General features: G+C 38.4%; 1 protein-coding gene across 9 annotated transcripts in view; it reads right to left on the bottom strand.

The window, feature by feature from the left end:
• Positions 1 to 327: 327 nt before the first annotated feature.
• PFT1 (phytochrome and flowering time regulatory protein (PFT1)) overlaps positions 328 to 25,718 on the bottom strand; it is a 63,374-nt gene continuing 37,983 nt past the window's right edge. For all 9 annotated transcript variants that reach the window (XR_016045555.1, XR_016045553.1, XR_016045554.1 and 6 more), the window contains 5 exons: positions 17,580 to 17,608; positions 2,280 to 2,348; positions 2,073 to 2,157; positions 1,278 to 1,364; positions 328 to 694 (listed from right to left, as the gene is read on the bottom strand). Coding sequence is in view for 6 of the 9 variants with exons in the window: in XM_088853285.1 (XP_088709411.1) it covers positions 542 to 694; positions 1,278 to 1,364; positions 2,073 to 2,157; positions 2,280 to 2,348; positions 17,580 to 17,608 (423 nt within the window). In the remaining 3 variants the exon portion in view is untranslated. The remainder of the gene's footprint in view (positions 695 to 1,277; positions 1,365 to 2,072; positions 2,158 to 2,279; positions 2,349 to 17,579; positions 17,609 to 25,718) is intronic.

Genomic DNA, 25,718 nt, shown 5'->3' with positions numbered 1-25,718 from the left:
TTTATATTGAAGATAAAAAAATGAACACATTTTTTGATGACGAAATAGTTGGTCTAGATAATTTGTTACAAGATACACCATTTTTAAAGTTTGAAATCCTAATTTCTTTCAAAACCATAATATTCAAAGCCGACATGATCAATTTGAAGATTTTTGAACGCCAGAATTACCATTTTCAGTGAGTTTTGAGATGAAGTTTTCCTTATTTTGATAGAGCTGCAGCCCTATCAAAATTTTTTTCTTGAACAAAAAAGAAAGAAAAAGCAAACATCTCGTGCTTTTGTTATTAGAAATATCAAGGTCATGATTTTTTCCGCAGGTAACAAGTTATAAATCATAGATTTTTCCATTTTTCCTTTATTATGGACATGTGAGAATGGTTCATCTGCTCAATCAGTTCCAAACACAATAACAAAGCATATGCATAGGTGTTCAAAATGTATATAAGAGGGCCCACACATAGGCGTTCTTTATGCAAATAAGAAAGTTCCTGCACATGCACATAGACAGCCCATGCATAGAAGTTCATACATGGTTGATTTCAAGGCAAAAATCCACCTCCTGTCATAGTTGATGGGCCTTGTGATGATAGTTGCCCTTGCGTTAACATCTGTGGCCTGACTTGGCCTTGTTGCGGCTGCTGCTGCTGTTGCTGCTGTTGACTAGGCATGTTTGGTTTGAAGACAACCATATCCTTGTTTTCAATGAAAGTAGTCTCAAGTAGTGCCATAAATTTCAAAACGCAGGGGAAGATATTATATTATATATATATATATATATATATATATATATATATACACGCACCCACACACAAACATACAAATGTGCTTTCGCAGACACACACGCACACATGCCCACAAATACACACAAGCATGCATGCCCATGCATGCACACACCCACACACACACCCACGACACGCCTGCACAACACACACAGAGACATATGTTGGAGAGCATAGTATGATGATCCATATCATGGTAACAACATTCCACCTGGAGAATATTTGATCCATATCATAGTACCAGCATGGCCATTAGGGCTATCAGAATCCCAAAAATAATTTGGTGGGAGAAAAGTCCCACCAAACATATAACTAATTCAATTGTACAACTCTTCATCATGCCCGACTCATTGTTTGGACAATGATAAACCCTTTTGACCATAGTATTGTCATGACTATGGGGATCATACCATGCATTTCCAACCTCTGTCCTCCAACGCCTCCCCCGACCCCCTGGGGCAGAACTTACCCACCCACCCACCATAATGGCACTCACCCCAGGGAAAAGCATGCCTATCAAGCGGCTAGCTTTATCAGAGACCGATAGAAGAAGGGTCTGCGACTGCAGTTGAATGACTGCACACTGACACAATAAAAAGGAATAATCAAACCGATGTGATGCACATTTTCTTCTGAGCAGTTCTTAATACAAAGTATCACAATTAAAATTGGACAATTGTCTTAATGTAATATTGGATCATCACATTTGAGTAAGCTAGGTTTCCATTAAAAAGAAAAGGAACTTGGGTTGTAATCCAAAAAAAATATTGGGCCTCATTAAAAATGGGTAACAAACATCATGTGGTTATTATGCAACTGAACGAGCTTATCTACCTCAAGAAAAAGGAAAAGAATCCGACAAGCTTCAAAACAAACCATAAAATGAAGCATCCCTTCAGGAACATGAACTCCATGGAGTGCACAAATGACACCATCAAGCCCAGGTTTTGCCCTTGCTTAGATATTATGTGGACACTTACAGAAGAATGAAAGAAAGTGATCTACTAGGACTGATACATTAATAACAAAAATGTAGTAGTACGAGGAAACTACCCTAATGGGTAATATGACAACTAAATACACCACAACAATAAAAAATCAATTAAACTACGCCTACACATTAGTCTACTGTAATATTTCATTCACCAAGAGCATTATGTTAGAACTGAGGGATAAAAGAACACAAAGCAAGATAGCAAGATAGATTAGAACTATCGTTAAATAAACCAGTAACACAGCACAAAAATGGATTTCAATATAACTACAACGGCAGATGTTCCTTCAAACTCACGAGTTTTTTTTCTTGTAACTGATCAAGAAAGCCATGTCTATTCAAAGCTCGGAAAACTAGGAAATCTGCCTTTCCAACGTATTGCCTGAAATCAAGTGGAAACAACAAGTGAGAAAGAAACAATAAATGACAGACAGACAAAAGGATGAGATAGGTCACCCAGAAAAATGGAAATGGCATATGGCCAGGAAGTAGGTGAAACATTACTTGTTATTCATGTGATCCTGAGATATAAGGCGCATTATTTGCATTGCTGGTGGCCAGTCTGCTGCAAGTCTGCAGATAAACCAACAAATCATAATGCCACATATACATCATAAAGAAAAGGCTGCAAGCATGACATTAATCAATTCCAAAATATTTGAATAGTTAAATGAATAGCATGAAATATCTTTGGAAGAGAACTTTCAGAACCTATGACGCACGGATACTTGTATTTACATTCTATACAGTTATTTCATTTTATATACTTGTAAAATATATATACACATCAATGTGTTGATGGATATACTCCCTCCCTCACACAAACACATACTCACACACATATACATGTACATATACATATATAATGGATATACTCCCTTTTGTTTTTACACACACACACACACACACACATACATAGACATATAAATATAGGGAAAGTATATAATGAGACCATTTACCATTGGTACAAGGTGGTCACAATTAATCTTGACTATTGGATGTGAAATTGGGTGGCTGCATTTATTTCATTGACCAAGCTCGAAGTTCAAAAGAAATTTTCTGGAACTATGTGACACATCCAAGTTATCAAATTTCACATCAGAGGGTTGTAAGTAATTGTGACCTCCCTGTACAAAATGTAAATGGTCTCATTATATACAATCCCATAAATATATACTATATGTATGTACACACACATGTACATTTATATATACATATACATATACATAAACACACACATACATTATATATATACATAAATAAAATGGTATCCTGCTTAGAATACCATGAGCGATCACCATCGAGACAGAATAAGATTTCTAAATCACTTCGGGTTAGAGGGGCCTTCAAGCATCCGAAATACGCCGGAGTTGTAAATGACATAGCGTTCTTGTATATGTACATAAACACACACATATGTATGTGTGTATGTATGTAAACTCCATATCCGTAGTGTGCCTTAGATCACGTGCAAGAGCTTATGGATGAGAAGATTAGGGGCTTATTCTTGAGCCCCATAATTGGCACCAGACACATTAGATCCAAGAGATCCAAGTTATAAACCTATTTGGATCAATATTTGTTTCACCCCAGTGGGATGACCACGTGTTGCCTCCACTACCGGCAACCTGGAATAGCTCCTAATAAAAATTCCATGGCGACCATTGTTCAAAAAAACGGACCGCCCAGCGCCTAGGCTGTCCAGAAGGCCTGGGCGCATCACCCAGGCCTAGGCGGCCAAACTGAGCGGTGGTCCCTGGGCAACCGCCCAGAGGCAGAAATGCTTTTTTTTGTTTTTTGTTTTGATTTTTTTTAAATATATAAAAGGTTAGAAGGAGGGGATTTAGGTTCATTTGAAGCCTAAACCCACAAGAACCCCTTTTAGAGAGAAAGAAACCTCCAGAAAACTACATTTCATTGGATTGAAGTGTCTCAAAGTTTGGAGTTTGAGCAATCAAAGTGCAGAACTTTATTTTTTAGATTGATTGTTTTATTTTGAGATGTCTTCTTCAGGAGTTACTCGAAGTGGAGATCCGAGTTGGAAATATGGATACAACCAGAATCCAAATGACAAAAATTGCGTTAGATGCAATTTTTGTGAAAAAGATACAAAAGGAGGTATAAACCGGTTTAAGAAACATCTTGCAGGTATTAAGGGGGATGTTGCCCCCTGTAAAAATGTTCCTGAAGCTATCAGAGAGGAGATTAAGCAATATATGAGTTCTGAAAAACAAAAACAGGCACAAAATCCTGTCAGATCTATTTCTGCTGCTTTTGGAAGAAGTGATCCGGGTTGGAAGTATGGGTACAACCCAAAACCAAATGATAAAAATTGTATAAGGTGTAATTTTTGTGAAAAAAGTACCAATGGGGGTATTAGCTGATTCAAAAAAAACCTTGCTGGTGTTAGAGGAAATGTTGCTTCTTGTATAGAGGTTCTTGAAGCAGTTCGAGATGAGATTAGACATCTTCTGAATTTAGAAGAACCAAAAAAGGTTGAAAATAAGCCTTGTTCTATTAAAGTATCTTCTCCAAGTTCTAGTCGGAGTGGTGATCCGGGTTGGAAGTATGATTATAACCCGAATCCAAGTGATAAAAATCGTATTAAATGTAATTATTGTGGAAATGATACTAATGGGGGCATTTACTGGTTTAAAAAACACCTTGCGGTATTAAGGAGGTGCCCCGTGTAAAAATGTTCCTGAGGCTACCAGGGAGGAAATTATATAATATTTAACTTCAGAGAAGCTCAAAGAAAAGGGTAGAGTAGCCAAGACTCCTAGGGCCTCATCTGCACAAACTGCACATACTAGTAAGAAGAAGGTAGAAGAATATGAGGAAGAAGAGGCAGATTAAGAAGAAATAGAGGAGGACAAGCATTATATTGAAAAGGGAGATGACTCTAATGATGATGGCCTCAACTCTGATGCATATAATGAGGCTTGCCCTATTGATATTCCTTTTGATGATGATGTGGTGATGATGACGACTGAAGACTCTTGCCTCTTAGTTCTGAGTGCTGAGTCTTGACTGTTGTGCTGAGTCATGAGTGTTGACTTTTGTTAGACCGTATATTTTCTAATTTATGTATATTTCTGTTGTGTTGAGTGTTGACTTTTATATCCTACACTTGTATGGCTTTACACTTTACTATTTTAACAATATGGATTATCAAAATTCTCTTCTCGACATCTATCTTTTTTTTTTTCAACTTGGAATATGGTATTTGGTAATTTGATATTTTTTTTCAATTGGGCAGCCGTTTAGGTTTTGGGCGCCCGCTGGGCGGCCTGGACCCCCAAGGTCGCCTAGGACCCGCCTAGCGCTTTTTGATACACTGATGGCGACTTTATTGCGAGTTATAATGCTTGTCCACTTAAAGAACAATTGTTGCATAGTTGTAAATTTTGTGCGACGGATCCACTTTTGTGCATTAGCAGATTATTCTGCTGTTTAGAAGGATTGTTTAAAAGCACATCAAGTGTCACTCAAATCCTTTGGAACCCAACTTCAGAATGGCCTGGAGTGTTCCTATGGGGACCCAGCTGGTTACTGGCCATACATATAGGTGACTACTTGACTCCCAGCTGAGTTGGCCAAGACTCTCGCCAAGTCCAACCATATTTTTTATATTTCATTTTGGTGGAAAAAAAACAAGAAAAATATACCATATTTGAACAGGTGCTATTAAACCCTCCAATTTCATCTCAAGGGTCTGTTTTTCAGCCCAATACCAAATTGCTAGACCAGATTTACGAAGGATAGACTTTTGGGAGAGGGAACAAATTTTATAAACAAGGTTTTAGGCTTCTTAGAGAACTTGATTTTGTAAGTCAATTTTATCTCTGCCCCCAAAACACGGGGAGAGAGGGAAAGAAAAAAACAATCTATTCATCCTCAAAAAAATCCGATCCCATTTCTACTTGTCTTCCAAAAAAAAAAAAAGAAACACCCTGTACTTTCCTTCAAAGAGAAAAGGAATAAAAAAACACATACATACATGCATGCCTTTATATATAGTGCGACTTGTATAGGGTGTCAACCTTAGCAAACAAAGCACGACGCACCTCTAAATATTCATAAAAGATGCAGTCTTGGTGCCATAAACCCTTAGAATGGCCTAGAAATCCATTTCACACCTAATCATGAAATTAAAAGCTCCAAATGTGGTATAGATCAAGCAGATCTATCACTTCAAATTTTTGAAAATGGACGGTCTAGATAATGTGTTACAAGATACACTATTAATCTTTTCTTTCCATATCTATACATCTCAAGTCGAGATGATCAATTCTCAGGTTCTTTGACATAGGGACAGTCTTTTCAGGTGGATTGTTGAGGTGCACCTTACTTCTACAACATAAGGTTGATATTTGACTTTTTGCACCAAGCTTAATTGAAATGGTTTATTTTTATTTGATTTTCTTGTTTGCTTAGTGGCATCTTATTAAGATTGGGAAACCCAATCTTAGTAAAATCTCTTAAACTTAATCAAAATGGTTTGTGCTTAGTGCCATTTTATTAAGAATAGCATTGTATCAAAAGTAAATGGTCTCATTGTGTGTGTGTGTGTGTGTATAATATATATATATATATGAAGAGTCCACGCAACGCGTATGGGCGAAAATGAACAGTGTTTTCGCCCATAGGCTTGGTGTCGTCCGATTGTTTTGGACGTCGTGGATTAAAAGGCCGCAACGGACATAGCATATCTGCTGCGGTACCGCAACGGACACGGTCAATTTTTAACGCAAAAAAACACAAGATTCTGCCACAAACATAGCATGTCCATTACGATTTCCGGTAAAACTGCAACGACTCTATGAGAGCCGTTGTGGAGTAAAACACTATTCAAATTTGCCCATAGGAGTTTTTAAGACTTTTCCATATATATATATATATATATATATATATATATATATATATATATATAAAAGCCACTACGCAACTCTTATGGGCCAAAAATGAACAGTGTTTTCACCCACAGGTTCGACACCGTCCGATTTTTCCGGATGGAGAGGATTAGAGACCGCCACAGACCTAGCATGTCCATGATAGCGGTCAAAAAATACGCGGAAATTACCACGGACCATGTGCCATCTTTTGCGGCTGCATTCAATAAACCGCCACAGACATAGCATGTTTGTGGCGGACACTCTATGTACTTTTAGTTCGAGTAATAGGTTTTGTATGGTAACTCCATTAGGTTGAAAAATTATATTTTAAATAAAAACATCTTATGGAAAAATTGTATTTTACAGAAAAACATTCTATGTACTTTTAGTTCGAGTAATAGGTTTTCCTTTATTTAGATGAAACTTGAGAAATTTAGCCCTTACAACTAGCGGTATTTAAATGTGCCCAGTATGTTTTACGGTCATGTCCTTTTTACTGCATTTTCTTATCTTTCCCAAAATATCCCAAGTTCTGAACTACTCACTAAAATTCCAGTAAGCGATTCAGAACTAATAAAATTGCACAACTTGATCTATCCTTCAATCCATAGAGTTATCAAGACTAAATCAAACAAGTGGTCCAACAAGTCGGACAACTGACAGTTGCCTTGGCCAAAGTACAGACTAAAAATTGGTCGAAACCAATGTTTGGCAACTTCTGGCTAGTTGGACCAGCCAATTTAACTGGTTCGACCAGCTAAGTGAAGTTGGACAAATATTTTTAAATTATTATATTTTTTTTTTCTTTCTTTTTTCCTTAAATCCGGTCCAACTAATTATATTGGTGGTTAGATCGGTTTTGACTGGACCAACCCCTTATCAGTTTGGATGTCGATCAGATCCTACTAACACTGCTTCAATCCTTACAAGGAATCAAAGCAATCTGAAACTAAGGGGCCATTTGGGTACCTGGAAATCTATTATGTGACAATAGATTACAAGGAAATATGATATTTCTACTGTTTGGGTACACTTTAATAATAAGGAAATGGAAAGAGATTATGCGAGATTACCTGAGATTTCCCCAAACATCATGAAATCCATTACACGCGGTGAGAGGTGAAAAATCTATTACGCGCTTGACGGGGAATCTTTGAAAAATCTTTCCCGTGCGTCTCTCTACCCTATCCTGCTTAAAAAAAATATTTCCCTAGTCTATGCTATATTGTATAATTATTAAGGTAAGTAGAAAAAATATTTCCCTAGTCTATGTTGTATTGTATAATTATTATGGTAAGTAGAAAGTGAAATTAGGGATATGAAAAGGGTAATCTAAATTGCTTTGAACAAGTATACGAACTGAATGAGGAACAATTTTCTATTGCAATCATAATAAAAAAATTTCTACATCCCTCTATCCCCAATTTGGATTGTAACCTTCATCTAACTCTCATATAAAAACAAAATTTTTTAATAATGGGTAAGTGAAAGTAGGGGAAATCTAAATTGATTTAAATAGGTATAGAACTGGATGAGGGACACTTTTCTACTGTATTCGTAATAAAAAAATTTCTACATCCATCTATCCCCAATTTGGGTTGTAGCCCTCATTTGAACCCATCAGCTCATATAAAAATAAAAATAATAAAAATAATAATTGATAATCGATGAGAAATTACACAACACAATCATAATAAAAAATTTCACACAACATAATCCTCATAAGAGATTAGTAAAAGCTCAATTGAAATAGGATGCCTCTTTAGTCTCCTCCAATGCTTCAAAATTTTATACTACAATTACCAAACCTTCTAGTTTACTAATCAAACTTCTTCCCATTTTTTAACTTATACCATAAAGATTTTGATTTTGGTATCATAAATTTATTGCTTATTTGAAATTACGTATAGAGAGACACTTGAAAGACTTTTATAAAAAATAAATAAAAATAAGGCTTATCACAATAAAATCATGTTATTCCAATCATATTATTCCAATGACTTATCTTGTTGAAAGCAAAGTCTAATCATGTTGGCTAAACATAGCCATATTTTTCATATCTGGTTGGTAATGCATTTCCCATATTTCTTTGAGAGATAGCCAAACACTAGAAATGTATTTCTCAATTTGCATCTAAATACTACCCAAACAGTGACAATCCATTTGCACTTAATGTATTACGCCAGTAATATATTTCACAGACAATATATTTCCGAGTATCCAAACGGCCCCTAATAGAGCTTCAAAACTATTAGTTTCAACCACTTATTCCCTACAACGGGTAATTTGGAGTGATTACTTCTAGACTAATTTGAATCCTTACAATGAGCAGTCTAGATTCCTCACAATGAGTAGTTCAAAACTAATAGTTCCAAACCATGGGTATTTTGGAAAATTTTAAAAATTACCAAGAAAGGGGCATGAATAAAATGTACAATGTAGCAGATACTTTTAAATATAGTTATGATATTAGTTTCTCATAAAAAATTTATAAGGATATTAGCATAAATATCCACTTATTTTGAGCACTAGAATATAGTTATCAACTTCATGAAATATACAAAAGGAGATGATGTGCCACTCCTTTTTGTTGCATGGACATAAACAACCTAGATAGAACACACATCTACTAATTGGGGGTTCATCTCGGCCATCTACCATAACAAGTGTTCGAAAAGTCAACTCGGGCTTACTACTCCGCCCATGCCCCAACCAAGTGCTCGCTCGAGACCAAGTAACGGCCGAGTACTGTAGCAGCTGAAAACTATTGAAAAAAAAACAAAATCCCAAAAAGTATAGAAAATATATTCGAAGTAAAATTTAACAACACACAACTAATGGTGGTTAAAAAGTAGCAAAAAAATAGATTTTAGAAACGAGTTCGTAACCAGGGGTACTTTTTATACTTTCTAAAAAAGATGGGAAAATGTAAAAATAAGTATTCATGGCCATAATACTTTCTAATCTTTTCCAAAATGATAGAAAACATAAATAAACATGTTACAAATATATATCTTATGTTTTGGGATATTTTACATATATATATATATATATCTATATGTATTTTTTTATTTTATTTTATTTTATTTTTCTTAAGATCCCCAAGTTGGACCTCCAACTTGGGCTCGGGAAGGGCCTAAGCCCGAGTAACTCAGCTGAGTCTTTTCACTTGGCCGACTTTTGAAAAGCTGATTATAACAACCAAACGGCTTTTCTTTATAGCAAGTCCATGATATCTGGAAGTGGGTCATTTGGTCATCTTTGTTTAACTTTCATATTCTTTTGGCTGATTTTAAAGCCTATAGCTTTGAGAGTCAATGCCTCTTACCCACAAGAGGAAGTGTTCAATTCTGAAAATGTCCTTATAATTTTCTCTAAACAACCTTTCATCTTGAGAAAATGATGACCATGCTCATCTTCCCAAAATTGGCACCTTTCCTAGAGTTGCACTCAGTTGTGAACCTTTGTCATGCTTCTGCATTGACTCACTCCAGATACTCTTTTAAAATTCATTCCCTCCCTAACTTGGCTTATTTTTCCACTTTACCAAGTACTACCTATATGAACCACGCCAAGTAGTAATGGTCCTCATGTCTAGAACCTTAAGGATTTCTTCACCATCCTGCTTAGGCAACTAAGTTTCCCATTCTACGGCCTTCACACCAATGGACACTTTATACTACTCGTGTAGATTTGATACATTGAAGAGAGGATGCTCAACTTTGTAGCCAGCACCGCTTATTTTCTGGATCACTTGAGAGGGACCGATCTTCTTATACTCATGCTTGTGATAGGTACGGCTCAGGAGACACTCGTCATAGATACACCATCACTAATTCTTAAACCCCTCTTGTTTGTGCTGACCACCATCAGCTTTGTACTTATTGTAGCTCTCCTCATACTTTTCTCTTACTTACGTATGGACATACTCCAATAATGGCTTCAGATCATCACTGGTTTGCTCCCTTTATGGAAGTGGATCCAAATTCAACTCTTTAGTGGATGCCCACATACACTGTCACCATGTAAGAGAGACCTCCTTAGTTGACTAGTTGACAGTGCTATTTTGAGAAAACTCAACTTGAGACAAGATCTAATCCCACTGGTTAGGCTTGTCTCTAGCAAGGCTCCTTAGAAGGTTACCCATGCTACAATTCACAATCTTCATCTACTCATCTGTCTATAGGTGCTAGGCGCTACTATATTGGGGCTGGGTGCCTAACTTCTTCCACAGGGTGGGCCAGAAATCATTCACAAAATCTATATCGGTTAGCAGTGATATCCTTGGGGACTTCATGAAGTCTGACAACTCCCTTGAGGAAGAGATCAGTTGTAAGCGTGGCATAGAGGGTGTTCTTGCAAGGGAAGAAGTCCGTCATTTCTTAGAAACGATATACCACAACAAATATGCTATGTCCTAGACTAAAGGGAAAGGAAAGGGAGTTGCAGTTGGTTCTTGGGGGTGGGGGGCCTATGGTTTCTTTTTTGCTTTGACCTGACCTTGAGGTTGCATGTGAAAAACAAAGATGCAAACCACCATTGAAAACAAAATCAAGAAGGAAGAGAGAGAGAGAGAGAGCTGCTCAATACATTGTTAGGTGGTTTTATGAGGCGGGCATTCCTTTCAATGCCGCTTGCCTAAGCAGCTTCTACACCTTGGTAGAGGTTGGCCAACTTAGGCCCGAGTTGAAGCCCACATCCCCATATAAGCTTTCAAAGCCTCTTTTGAGAAAAGAGGTGAATGTCACAAGGGAAATTGTGGAGTCACAGAAGGATGCATGGGCTAATACTTGGAGTGACAAGAAGAGAAGAAATCAAATGAATTTTTTGGTGAATTATCCTTTAGGGACTGTTTTTTTTTAAGTCTATTGATGCCTTTGATGATAGCCATGATGCCCATTACACTATTAAAGTGATGGAGAAGGTCATCTAGGAGGTTGGGGAGCAACATGTTATACAAGTTGCTACAGATAATGCAACTCCTAATGTTGCTGCTACTAATTTCTTGTGCATAGTCTACCCTAACATCCTTTGGACACCATGTGCAGCACACTCTATCAACCTCATCCCTTGAGGCTAGTGGAGGTTTGAGTGAGATTGCAGGTAGAGTTAAGAAGGTTAGGTCAACTACACCCTCACCCTCAGCATGATGCGCAAATTTACAAAGCAGAAGGACATAGTGAGGCCAGGGGTCACGAGATTTGCTACCTGGTATGTATGTCTAGATAGTATGCATTCGAGGAGAGTCCAGTTCAGGTAGATGTTTACCTCTAATGATTGGAGAGTATGCAAGTAGGCCAGGTATCAGAAAGGGAAGAAGGTGAGAGATATTGTCCTATGATCTAAGGCTCTTTGGCAAGGGGTGAAGGGCACTCTTAATGTATTTTTCCCTCTTGTTAAAGTCCTTCGCATGGTCAACAATGACGAGCCCTCCAAGGGTTACATATATGAGGCAATGGAAAGTTATAAGAGAGAGATAGCCCACATTTTGGATGATGATGTGAGCCGTTATGAGCTTGTTTGGAAGATCATTAATGAGAAGGGGGATAGGCAGCTACATCAACTATTGCATGCAGCTGGTTATTATTTGAACTTAGCTTTGAATTATGTTGATAAGAGTAATACACACAAATAATACAATTGACTAGTTTTAACACGTGTCTGGATGTAATAGTCCTTAATCAGGATATCCAAGACATTATATGCATTATGAACTAATAAGTTACAAATGCACATCGAAATCTCATGAGAGTCCAATGGCCAAGAGACAAAGGACAAAAATTGATCCAGGTAATCCTCAAGTTCAAGTTTCATGTTTGTTGTTTGGTTTTTATATTTCATATATAATATAAATCATATTTCATAATCTATTTGCAGCTAGTTGGTGGATCTGACATAGGTGTAGTGCTCCAAACTTACAAAAGTTGACCATTCGAATCTTGAGCTTAACCACTGCCTCATTCGGCAATGAGCGAAATTGGAGTACTTTTGAGATTGTAGTTAGTAATTACTTATTACTTTGTCATGAATTTGTAATATTAATTAGTTTCATGTGATTTTATTTAATTCATGCAAAGAAAAGAAGCAAGGTTGAATCATAAAGGCTCAATGACCTAGTTTATGTATTGTATAATTGATACTTGAAGGAGATGTTTGCTAAGAGAGATAAGAGAGACCCCCTTAGATAAAAAAACATGGATAATACCATGGAGTAGTTGGTTGATGATGATAAAGTTGAGGCGCATGAAGAATTGATATGGCATATGGTCATAGAGGCTTCAGAGACAGCAGCCAACCCTCTTAGGGCCACTAGATCTTCTTCATAGAGGACAAGGGTGGCGGAGGAGGAGAAAGGAAGTAGAGACAGAGCAGGACAACCAATATGTTGAGGGAGATGATTCAGATGATGATGGGCTCGACTCCGATGCATATGATGCAGCTGACCCGCTTTTTCGGATGATGAGTAATGACTGAAGACTCTTTGAGTATTCAAGTCTATATTTCTTTCCTTTTTCTTATCCTCCTCTTATGTGTATGTGTGGACTGTGGATATGGAGTATGGAGGAGTGTGTGTGGACTATGGAATTTGATATGTCATATGTGTTATTTATTTCCTTTTCTTGATGATGAATGGATGACAAAATTCAAAATGTTTGAATGTTGGATTATATTTTCCTACATTTACTGTGTAGGGAGTCCATGGAGTTTTGACTATGGTATGGACAATGGAGTATGGACTAATGTCTAATGGTTTGAAACGTATGGAATTATGGAGTAATGGACTACGGATGGACTATATGTTATGTATTCGTAATGTTTTATATGCCTCAATATATATTTTTTAGCTTTTATATAGAATCTAGCACAAAAACAGTTGAATCAAACAACCTCTTATGCTTTTTATTCTACATGGGCCGCCTAGGTCCTGGGCGACCGCCAGGACCCCCCAGCCGCCTAGGCACCACCCGGCGTTTTTTGGAATGCATAATGGACTCCCCAAGAAAAGGAAGTCATCCTACAACACAGAATTGATGAAGTTTTGTTGCCCTGCATGCATTGGTTAGTGATCTTACAAAAATAAGGGTGGTCAATAGCATATAACTGCAGTAGCATCTCAAACCAATTACTGCAGTTGCAAGAGTCCCAAGTAGATGAGTAGATGGGTCACTTAGCTCAAAACATCAGCCACTTGACTTTGGCTCCTTGTGCTTAATAACAAGTGACTCATTTAAGTATGAGATCCACTTGGTATGGTGTCAATTCAGCATCTTATGTGCATTCAAGAACTTCAACACCTCACAATCGGAGAAAAAGTTGAGCTCCCTTTGTATGAGTCGTTTTTTATTTATTTGACTCCCTTTGTATGAGATAATGACACCAATGTCGCAATGCTTGCAAAATAGCATAAAACTCCACATCATAGGAGCTTTGGATTCATTAACCTCTTATTGAAGAAGGCCACTCTTTTGCCTTCTTGACTTAAGACCACCCGATGCCAACACAGTAAGGCATCACACTCCACCTCAAACACTTTGTCAAATCTGAAAGAGCAAGGACAAAGGCCTCAATCCATCTTCTTCTGCTTTTGAATGAACCGTGTGTCGAAGGTAGCAAATCCATGAAAGCTTACTTCAGTGATAGTTTTTGGTGTTGGCCACTCCATAATCAACGCTCACACTGTTTGTAGTTATGATGAACCCTAAGAACACAACGCTGTCAGTTGAACACAAATTTTTTCATAAGGTTGATGTATAATTTCTCCACTCTTACAGTCTCTGACACTCGCTTCAAGTGACACAAGTGCTCCTCGACCATCTTGTTATAGACTAGCATCTCATCAAAGCAAACAATCATGAATTCCTTGATTAAGGGTCTTAGAAGTTGTCATGACTCGCATAAATTTGCTAGGTAAATTTGAAAAGCCAAAATCCATCACATGCACTTATAGAGACCCTCATTGCATATTCGTTGGGATCTCCCAACCTAGGTGACATCCCACTTTAGAATTTCTCTCTGGCGCTCTAAGAAAGGCATCTTCAAGGATCTCAACTTATAAATTTCGGGATCTCGATCTCGATCCCCATCTCAAAGATAGAAATAATAACCAAATTGATGATTTTTGTTATTTAGAGCCAGTTGGCAATGCAACTATACTTTTAATATAGTTACATTGCTTGCTGGCTATAAATAAAGATACCCCTATTTTAAAGAGTATATAAGGTCCCATAGTCACCCAAATTTCACCGAAGGTCGTGATTCTGATTCGAAACCTCGATTTAGCGATTTCAACTAAGAATCTTCATGGAACCCGTTTCTGTGAAGTCTAGAATAAGTATTTACTGATTTACAATTCCAAAATTGGTGAATCTTGATTCTAAACATGTTGAAACTGGTTTTCCACATTACCAGAATTCTACCACTTCACCTCCCTTTTTCTCTTTTTGCATTTTTTTTTTTTTTTTTTTTTTTGAGTAGTGATATTTAGAAGTTTTGAAGGCATCAAACTACTCGAGCTAGATACTCAATCTCAAGGTACAAGGTGTAGTCATCTTTTTGGCATGAAATGACCAACAACCTAAGTGGTGGTCCACATTATCCATTGTATTGATCCAATGGAGAGATTGCAACTTCAAGATGTTAGAAATAATGTAATACAAATAATATAAACGTGCATGTATGGCATGTCGGTCAATGAATGATACTTAAACATGTATTCTTTCCCTCTCAATTCCCTCTCGATTTCAAAGATGTAGGAATCTCAATTCCATAAATGAAAGAATCTCGATTCCATATTGGTCAATTCCAACTAGGATAGAAACTTGATTGCAAAAAGTTAGGAATCTCAATTCCATCCATATAGGGATCTCAATTCTATTTTGGTTCAGTGTTTCAAAATTCGGCCGCCCGACCGCCTAGGTGAAAAATTTCAAAAAATGCATAAGCACTGTCTGGGCGATGGAATTATACAGCCTGTCTCCGAGCACCTGCCTAAGTGGGCAAGGCGCCACCTAGGCGCTACAGTTTGTGTGCCCGCCTAGGCACCGCCCAGTGACAGTTTGTGAAAGGGCAAAAAAAACCCTCTGCGAGGGTAAAAAAAATGTCATTTTTCCCCCTAAAACGGGGGGAAAAGGTTTTTGGGGGGTATTCTAAACCCAAAAAAACAAACCGTGGCCTTTAGGGTGAGAAAAACTCCCCAAAAAAATACTCTCTTTGAGACTTGTATCTATAAATCTATTATGTGATTGTACTATTACATTTTCGTCTATTTCACAAGGAGTTTAAGGCTCTAAAATTGCCCTAAAAACTCCCAAAGACTTAAAACCGTGCCCTAAGAATTCCCCTATTTTTTTGTTTGGGGAGGGGGGAGGGGTTCAATTTGGGTGAGGGCACCCTGTCTCTGGGCGTGTGCTTAGGCGGCCAGGCACCCAAAATGCCTAGGCACCCGAATCCGCATTTTTTAACATTGAAAATCTCAATTCCTAAAACCAGGAATCTTGTCCCCCAAGATTCCTTTTGTAAGACGTCGATTCCAGAAACATGAAGTTTCCAACTGGCAGGGATTCTGCACTTCCTATTCTTAAATCGATTTGGACTTATATATACCCTTTAAGGTTTGGAGCATGTCAAAGTTCTGATTGAGATCACAAAAAGTTGGGATCAAGATCCCTAACATTGGGAATCTCGATCGTTAACATATGCATTGTATGGATGACACTATCAACCATAGGGTTCTTCTAGCATGTCACGACCCCCAGCTCCCATCACGATCCAATCCCACTCATGGTCCCAACAACTATGGTTTTGAATGTGTTTTTCCACTCGTCCCCCTGCTGCATCCAAATTTGGTGATACACAACACTCAAATCTATCTTTGAGAAGATTTTCGACCACATGAGATGGACAAGCATGTCATCCATGCTTGGTATAGGGATGCAAATATTTCACCATGATCTTGTTAATGGCCCAATTGTCTACACACATGTGCCAAGATCAGTCTTTCTTTGATGGGAGGAATGCAGGTACAACACAATGACTCAAACTCTCATGCACCAATCTCTTCTCAACTAGGTCGAGAACCTGCCTGTGGATTTCTTCATGCTCCTTAGGACTCATTCGATGGTGGGTAGATTGGGCAGCCTAGCCCCAGGCACCGGATCAATACAGTGATGAATTTGATGCAAGGGAGCCAAACCATCAGGCAATTCGTCAGGTGTCAATTCCCAATCTCTTCCAAGACAATTTGGTTAGTAATGTGGGTGTCCAGGTTGGGCTCTTGAACCACCAAAACACCTCATCCTTACATTCAAGTGATTAACAGAGAGTATAACTCCACCCTCTCCTTTCTTAGTTCAGGAATATACGATCCTCACTAAAGGGTCATTTTAATGCCTCCATGCCAAAAGTGCTAGTAATTTGTCGACCATAATGAAAGAAATTTTGGCTGTACGTCATGGACAACCAAACAAAATGTGGCAAGCATCCATAGGAAGAACATCACACCAAATGTAATCCTCATACTTCTTCCCCATTGAAAATTTGACAACGTATTACAAAGTAATGGGGCTCAGCACCTTTTCAGAACCAAGAAATCTTATTAGGGTGTGGATGATTCTCGCATTTGAGCCGCAACTTGTCTACCATCTTCAAAGACACAGTGTCCCATCAACAATTGGAGAAATACTAGAAGCGTGCCCTCATCGGGATGTAGATGAAATTTATCAAGAGAATAAGATTAGGGGTCAAATGAGGCTACACACTATCATTGGGCCAGAATTCTTGCTAATATATAGATGCCATTCCATAGCCTAGGACATACTCAAAGTTCAATTGTCAATCAACAACTATGTAGTCAATTTCAAATGAAAATAAAATCTCAATGAAAATTAGTGAATTAGCAAGAGAAACTTACGTCTCCGATGAGTTCATATGTCGGTATCCCTGTCAAAAAACAATTCATTAAGATTCAAAATGTTTTTCCACCTCAAGAAAGAAACATTCAAAATGTTTTTCCACCTCAAGAAAGAAACTATTTCCAAAGAATATACAATGTCTATAGCAACAATGTAACGAACAACATGAAAGGTACATGAAGAAGCTATATACTTCAGCAGAATAAAGAAATCCATGTTCACAAGAAAAAACATAAACGATGTTAAAACTATGCAGATGCACATATATCCACGCAATGCAACTCTACCGCAAAAAACTAGATGTTTGGTTCTTGTAATGGTTCATATAGGCTCTACCCTTACATAAGGGAGACCCACCTGAAACATGGGTGATTTGTTTAAGGGAGACCCACCTGAATCACCCATGGACCTTGGGGAATTTCAAGGTCCATGGGTGATTTGTTTATTTAGTTTTTTCTAATTAGGGATTTCTATGTAGGGGTTAAAAGGGATATTTAATTTAGAGCTTTAGGAGGTAAACTTGCTATTTTCATGGGGTGACTTGTTTCCCATAATGGGACGTTAGGACATGGCAAGAGCTTATGGGATGTAGATAAGGGAAGTAGTTAGATTTGGATGGGAGATTCCTAACAACTAGGGAAAGATTTAAGTGGGATAAGGTAACTCTAGTTTAATGGGTTTTATGGGTCGTATGAAGAGATTTATGAGAGTCCTAGTTTTTGGGAGTTACATGACTTAGAGATATGAGGGTGAACGTGGGAGTTACATGACTCGGAGAGATGAGGGTGAACGAGTTCTTAAAGGAAGAACTCCTATTTTTAAGGGGGATCACGTGATGAGGAGAGAGAAACAGAGAGAGAGAGAGGGAGATACGTGAGGGGGGGAGAAAATTATTTTTAGTATTTTTTTCCCTTCTTTAGGGTTTTATTTTTTTTCTATAAAGAGGGAGGCTTTGTTATTGGAGGGTTGGTAATTTTTGTATTATTTTCATGAAAAATGAAGGAGTTTCTTCTCCCTTTGGACTTGATTTACAACTACATTGCTCTCTCTATAGTTGCTGAATTTTGCTTGCTTAAAATCAGAAGGAGGACGGATTTAATTTCGGGCTCCTTTCGCATCAAGTGGTATCAGAGCACGGTTCAAAAAGGGTTAGAGACTACGATGGCTGATCGTGGAGGTCGTAACCATAAGAATGCTGAGGAAGACTACATATACAAGAAAATCAACAACTTGATGTAAATGGTTGACAAGTTGTTGCAGAAACAAAGATCACAACAACGTACATCAAACAAGATGTGATCTACTGTGTTAGATCCATATTGTGCAAGTTTTTATGAAGATCGGCATAAATTAGAGTGCGAGTCTGAGAGAGAACAACACGATGTTATGCTTGATCGCACTTATGGGTTCGATGTACGACAACATCGACAGGAGCATGAATGCAGAGAAAAGTTAGGTAACCGCCTACCTCAAAGCCAATGTGATTGGCATAGGGGAGTAGACTGAAATAACTGTAGAGATGAGCAAAAAAAGAATTTTAGCACATACAAATCCACCACTAGCGCAGGATCATCCTGGGCTAGGAGACCAACACCTCCAACCCAGGGAATGACTATTCCTACAACAAAATTACGACATGAGCATCAAACAAGTAGACAAACAAAGGTATGTAATCCCTTGACCCAAAGAAACCCTAAATTTGTTACAGAAAGAGCATATGGAATAGATAGTACAGATTTTCGCTTCATTCCTCTATAGAAACAAAAAGCAATCCACAAAAACAAGAAAGAAGAAACAAACACAAAAGAAAGAGACAAACAACTACAACACAAAGATATATGTGGTTCGGCAACGTGCCTACGTCCACGAGAGATTAGAGCTTCTTTACTGACAATGGAGAATAGGGTTACAATTCGCTTTCTTCCTCACGCCTCTCTGTTTTTTATCTAATTAGAAAGAGATCTGCGTTTTTCCCTTAACCCCTAACTTTGGATGAACCCTCAATCGCAACGATATATATCGAGTCTCAGATAGATGGTACGGATTTATATATCAAGTCCCAGATATATCGAATCCCATGTACAGATATATCCGAACCTTGGCAGATATATTTCTTCAGAATACAAGACATCAATCCTCAACAATCTACACCTTGGCTTGAATTTTGTCGAGCCACTCTGAAGATGTCTTCATCCCCATACCTCCATAAAGGTACGCTACTGCACCCCCACCTACCATGGAGTGCTTCCCGCACTCTCAACAATGAGAGACATTAAGCAAGTCCAAGCAAAGCTTGAACTTATCCGTGGTGACCGGTTTTCTAAGCATATCTGCAGGGTTGTCATTCGTATGAATTTTCTTCAGGTGAATGATTCATTCTGACACAAGCTCTCTGATCTTGTAATATCTCACATCAATGTGTTTTGTCCTTATATGAAACACTTGATTCTCTGCAAGATTTATGACACTCTGACTATCACAATGCAACACAGTACCTTCTTGCTCTACCCCCAACTCACGAGCCAAACCAGTTGACCAAATCGCCTCCTTTGCAGCCTTAACTACTGCCATGTACTCTACCTCTGTCGTAGACAAGGCAATCATAGGTTGAAGCATTGCCTTCGATGAAATAGGTCTACCTGCTAGTGTAAAGACATACCCTGTAATAGACCTTCGCTTGTCTAAATCACCAGCATAGTCAACATATCCCACCAGTTCGGTAGAGCTTCTCTTTCTGCTAAACATAATTCCGAGATCTGACGTCCCGCTTAGATATCTGAAAATCCACTTAATATAGCATTTCAATACTCCCTTCCAGGATTACTCATATATCGACTGACAACACTGACAACATGAGATAAATCCGGCCTGCTACAAACCATAGCATACATGAGGCTTCCGACTGCGCTAGCATAGGACACCAAGGATATCTGCTCTATCTCCTCATCCATAGTGGGACACTGCCGTTCAGATAACTTGAAGTGACTGGCCAATGGAGTGCTAACTGACTTGTCCTTTTCCATATTGAAACGCTCCAGCACCTTTTCAACATACCTTTTCTGAGTTTCGCAGAGTTTACGTGCACTTCTATCTCTATGAATCTCCATACCAAGGATCCTATTAGCAGCCCCTACATCCTTCATTTCAAACTCAGAACTTAATATAGACTTGAGAAAAGTTATGTCACATGCATTCTTGGTAGCGATGAGCATGTCATCAACATAAAGCATCAGGAGAGTAAGGGAATTATCATCAACTTTAAAATAAACACAATAATCATACTCACTTCTTGAATAGCCAATCCGAACCATGAAAGAGTCGAAGTGCTTGTACCATTGCCTAGGAGATTGCTTAAGACCATAAAGCGATCTCTTGAGCAAGCAAACTTTATCTTCATTTCCATGCACCTTGAAGCCTTCAGGTTGCTCCATAAAGATTTGTTCCTCCAAATCATCATGAAGAAACGCTGTCTTCACATCAAGCTGTTCTAGCTCCAAATCAAACATGGCAACTAAAGCAAGCAATAGCCTTATTGAAGTGTGTTTGACAACCAGAGAGAATATTTTATTATAGTCCACTCCCTCCTTCTGAGCGTAGCACTTTGCTACGAGCCTAGCCTTGAATCTCTCACATTCTTTTTCTGTGACTGCCTCTTTCTTCCGAAAGATCCACTTGCACCCAATCACTTTCCTTCCCTTAAGCCTCGTGACACGCTCTCAAGTTTTGTTCTTTTTCAGAGACTCCATCTCCTCCATCATGGCTGTCATCCATTTATCACTCTGTGCATCACTTAGAGCATCTTCGAAGGAGTCGATTTCTCCAATACCAACAGTTAGAGCAAAGGTTACCATGTCTTCAAAGCCGTATCTCACAGGAGCTTTGTGAACACGCTTCTTTCTACCTTTTGCCAAACTGTAGCGTTCACGATGTGATTGTTGTTGTTCTGGTATGGTGCGAGATGATTTTTCCTCATCTGGTGTTTCAGACTCTTCTAACTGTCGATCTTTCTTCATCACTTTCATCTACTTGCACTTTGTCATTTTGCATGTTGATTGACTTCACCATGTGAGATTCATCAAACACAACATCCATGCTAAGCACAACCTTATGTGACGTAGGATCCCAAAGCTTGAATCCCTTCACTCCCTTCTGAAAACCGAGAAAGATGCATTGCTTAGACTTTGAGTCTAATTTGGAATGTTTTCCACTTTGTACATGGACATAGGTTGGACATCCGAAGATCCTCAGCGTAGAGTAATCTACCGACTTTCCTGTCTACATCTCCTATGGAATTTTACAATCAATCGCTGTAGATGGTGATCTATTAATGATGAAACAAGCCATATTAACTGCTTCTGCCCAAAAACTTTTCTTCAAATCTGCATTCAATCTCATACTACGAGCTCTTTCTAAAAGAGTCATGTTCATCCTCTCAGCCACGCCATTTTGCTGAGGAGGTTCTGGTGTGGTAAAGTGACGTACAATCCCCTCTTCTTTACAGAATTATTGAAATTCTTTAGACTTGTATTCCCCTCCATTATCTGATCTCAAGCATTTCAGGTTCTTTCCTTTCTTCTTTTTTACCTCTGCTTTCCATTGTTTAAACTTCGTGAATGCTTCACTTTTATGTTTCATGAAGTAGACCCAGACCTTTCTTGAGTAATCGTCGATGAAGGTAATGAAGTATTCTGCCCCACCCTTGAATTTGATTGGTGAAGGCCCCCATACATCAGTGTGTACATAGTCTAGTATATCCTTGCTCGTATGAATTGCAATTTTGAATCTAATCTTGCACTGTTTGCCGAAAACACAGTACTTACAGAAATTCAGTTTACAGGCTCTAACACCCTTCAACAATTTTTTTTTATGAAGTTCCATCATACCTCGTTCACTCATATACCTTAAACGCATATGCCACAAATTTGTGTCATCTGTGTTGGACTCAACATCTGTGGTTACAAAAGCTCCATCTGTCACTATATTCCCTATCAACCTGTATAGGTTCCGAGTCATCTGACCTTTCATGACAACCATAGATCCCTTACTAACTTTGAGGACTCCACCTGTTGCTGTACACTTGCAACCATTCAAATCAAGAGCCCCCAGAGATATTAAGTTTTTCTTTAATTGTAGGACATGCCTCACATCTGATAAGGTTCGTACTATCCTATCAAATATCTTGATTTTGATAGTTCTTATTCTAATGGTCTTGCACAGCATCGTTCCCCATTAGAACAGACCCACCACTATATGATTTGTAGGTTTCGAACCAGTTTCTATTTGGATACATATGAAAGAACAACCAGAATCTAAAATCCAACAATCAGTAAATTGATTCTTACCTGAAGATATAGAGAGAAGATCTCTATCATCTCCGTCAGAGTTATCAGCCACGCTCATCAGATATTTTTCCTATTTCTATCCTCTTTATATCTTCCTTTCTTTTTAGGCAGTCTCTCTTCATATGACCTTCCTTTTTGCAATAATAGCAAATAAACTTGCCCTTCCCCTTTGATTTTGACCGACTTCTTCTTGCAGACCTCCTTTGATTTAATCTGCCCCTTTCATAACTCTCTTTGTGTTTTTCAAAGAAACCTTCTCCTTGAGATTTAGTACTGCTAGTCTTCTTCCTTGTCTCGTTTGACATAAGAGTAGCAGTGACTTCGTCCGTCTCAAGAGTCTCCTTCCCGTACAGTAGAGTCGTAATCAGGAGATCGTATGATCCTGGAAGCGAAGCCAATAGCAGTAGGGCCTTGTCTTCATCCTCGATTTCGACCTCAAGGCTTGCTAACTGGCTTATGATCTGGTTGAACTTGCTGAAATGTTCAAGCAGATCTGTGCCTTCTTCCATCTGAAGAGAATACAACTGCTTCTTCAAGAACAACTTGTTTGTCAGAGATTTCGTCATGTAGATACTCTCGAGTTTTGTCCAAACCTCTGGAGCAATTTCGAGATCCACCACATAACGTAGGACGTCATCTGAGAGATTCAGACAAATCGCACTTACTGCCTTTTCCTCCATCTCTTGCCACTCTTCATCGTCTATCTTTGCTGGTTTCTTCGATTTCCCTAGCAAAACCTTAGCCAGACCTTGCTGTATCAAAAGATTCTTCATCCTTCGTCGCCAAAGGGTGAAATTGTTCTTTTCATTGAACCTCTCATATCATACTTGACGCTTGAGCCCTTTCCTATCATCGTGGTAGCAAACCCCAGAACGCGGAATAACATTGTAGGCTCTGATACCAATTTGTAGAAACGACAAGCAATTCGCGAAAACAAGAAAGAATAAACAAACACAAAAGAAAGAGACAACCAACCACAACGCAAAGATATACGTGGTTCGGCAACGTGTCTACATCCACGGGAGATTAAAGCTTCTTTACTGGCAATGGAGAATAGGGTTACAATTCGCTCTCTTCCTCACGCCTCTTTGTTTTTTATCTAATTACAAAGAGATCTGCGTTTTTCCCTTAACCCTTAACTTTGGATGAACCCCCAATCGCAATGATATATATCGAGTCCCAGCTAGATGCTACAAATTACTGAAATACCCTTGTACAGATATATATATCAAGTCCTAGATATATTGAATCCCATGTACGAATATATTCGAACCTTGGCAAATATATTTCCTCAGAATACAAGACATCAATCCTCAACATCCTCAAGGTAAATCAGCTCCCATGTCTACTACAAAAGCCTCGAGGCTCTACTCTGACTTAGATGGCTCTTCGAAATCAGCTCCAAATAGTCGATGGACTGCTGAATTTGGATGCAATGCAATAGATTTGTTTGATTCCTCAAGTAACTAGCGTTGCCATGATCAGCTAGTCTCAGGGGTTTGTGATGATGTCCTTGGGGAGCCACCAATGTTCTCAAGAACCTTGGAAACTAGGGATTCTTCAAGTTATGACCCGCTCTTTCAAGGGTTTAAGGATCAATCTAAATCATTGTCTGTCTATTTATGATAAGCCTATTTATGGTGATAATTTTTTTAATGATGTTTCTATGTTTTTTTATTATAATGAAAATGATGTTTCTATGTTGAAAGGCTTGATTGGTGTGAGATGCAATGAAGTGCTTGCTTCCATTAGTCGGGATTTGAGCTCTAATGCTGGGTTTGATGATTTGCGTGGTGAACATCATTCGAATGAACATGAGAAAAAAGGGAATAGGGGAGCCTATTAAGAAACATTCAACTTTTTAATGCTGGATTTGATAATTTGCTTGGTGAGCATCATTCAAATGAACACGAGTAAAAAGGGAATAGGGGAGAATAAGAAGAAACATTCAAATTTTGATGATTTGATCAATAGATTTGGGGGCAGCAATTACCTGAAACATTGGGTGATTACAGAGACCAGACATTCACAAGAGAGAAGTACACCTTCAAGTAAGGCAGCCGCAAAATTTGTAGATGATCGTTTTGTTGTTTTTGATTCAAGTCTACTATATTCCTCTTCTTGGTCGTTTACTTATGGCTATGGCCATCTTGGAAGCAAGAGTATGCCATCAAACTTCCCAAGCTTGAAAGAGGAATCAAGTAATGGGTTGGCCTTTAATGATGTATGTGATGGACCTCTTGGTTCTAGGCCTTTACTTTTATTTGATAACAGTAATGGGTGGAATGTGAATAAGAACAAAACGAAGAGAAAGAAAAAGAACGTAGAAGAGAGTGCTGCCCCTAAATGCGTATGGGAATGGCTTAATAATAATAATGGTGGTTTACTTAAGTCTTCTTCCTCCTCTTCTTCATCACTAAGTGAGGATGATCATCATCAGGCTAAAAAATCCTTGAGAATTGTAGAGTTTGTGGTTCTTGAGTTCCACTCTCATAGCATTCGCAATGGTGGGCTTCCGAATGAGAAAATTCAGCTTGTGGTTGTCATAGGGACAACAAACAGGTCTTTCAAAATTGAGAAGCTAGAGGAATGCCCAGCCAACATGAGAGATGGACATTTCATTTGTGCAAAATACGTGAATTTAGAACTGAGTAGTTGAAAATTCTAAGTAAATGGAGGCACGTTGTAAGGATAGCTGGGAGTGGGATTGCTTTTGGAATATTCCTTGTAGCTTGTGCACTAGTCAAGGTTGGTCAAATTGAGAAAATTCAGCTTGTGGTTGTCATTGTAATTGCA

Source organism: Amborella trichopoda, chromosome 12 (genome assembly GCF_054954075.1).
Source record: "Amborella trichopoda isolate Santa Cruz 75 chromosome 12, AtrichopodaSantaCruz75HAP2 v2.0, whole genome shotgun sequence".
NCBI lineage: Eukaryota > Viridiplantae > Streptophyta > Magnoliopsida > Amborellales > Amborellaceae > Amborella > Amborella trichopoda.
The sequence above is the reverse complement of the archived record's forward strand: the minus strand, read 5'-3'. Positions and strand labels throughout refer to the sequence as shown.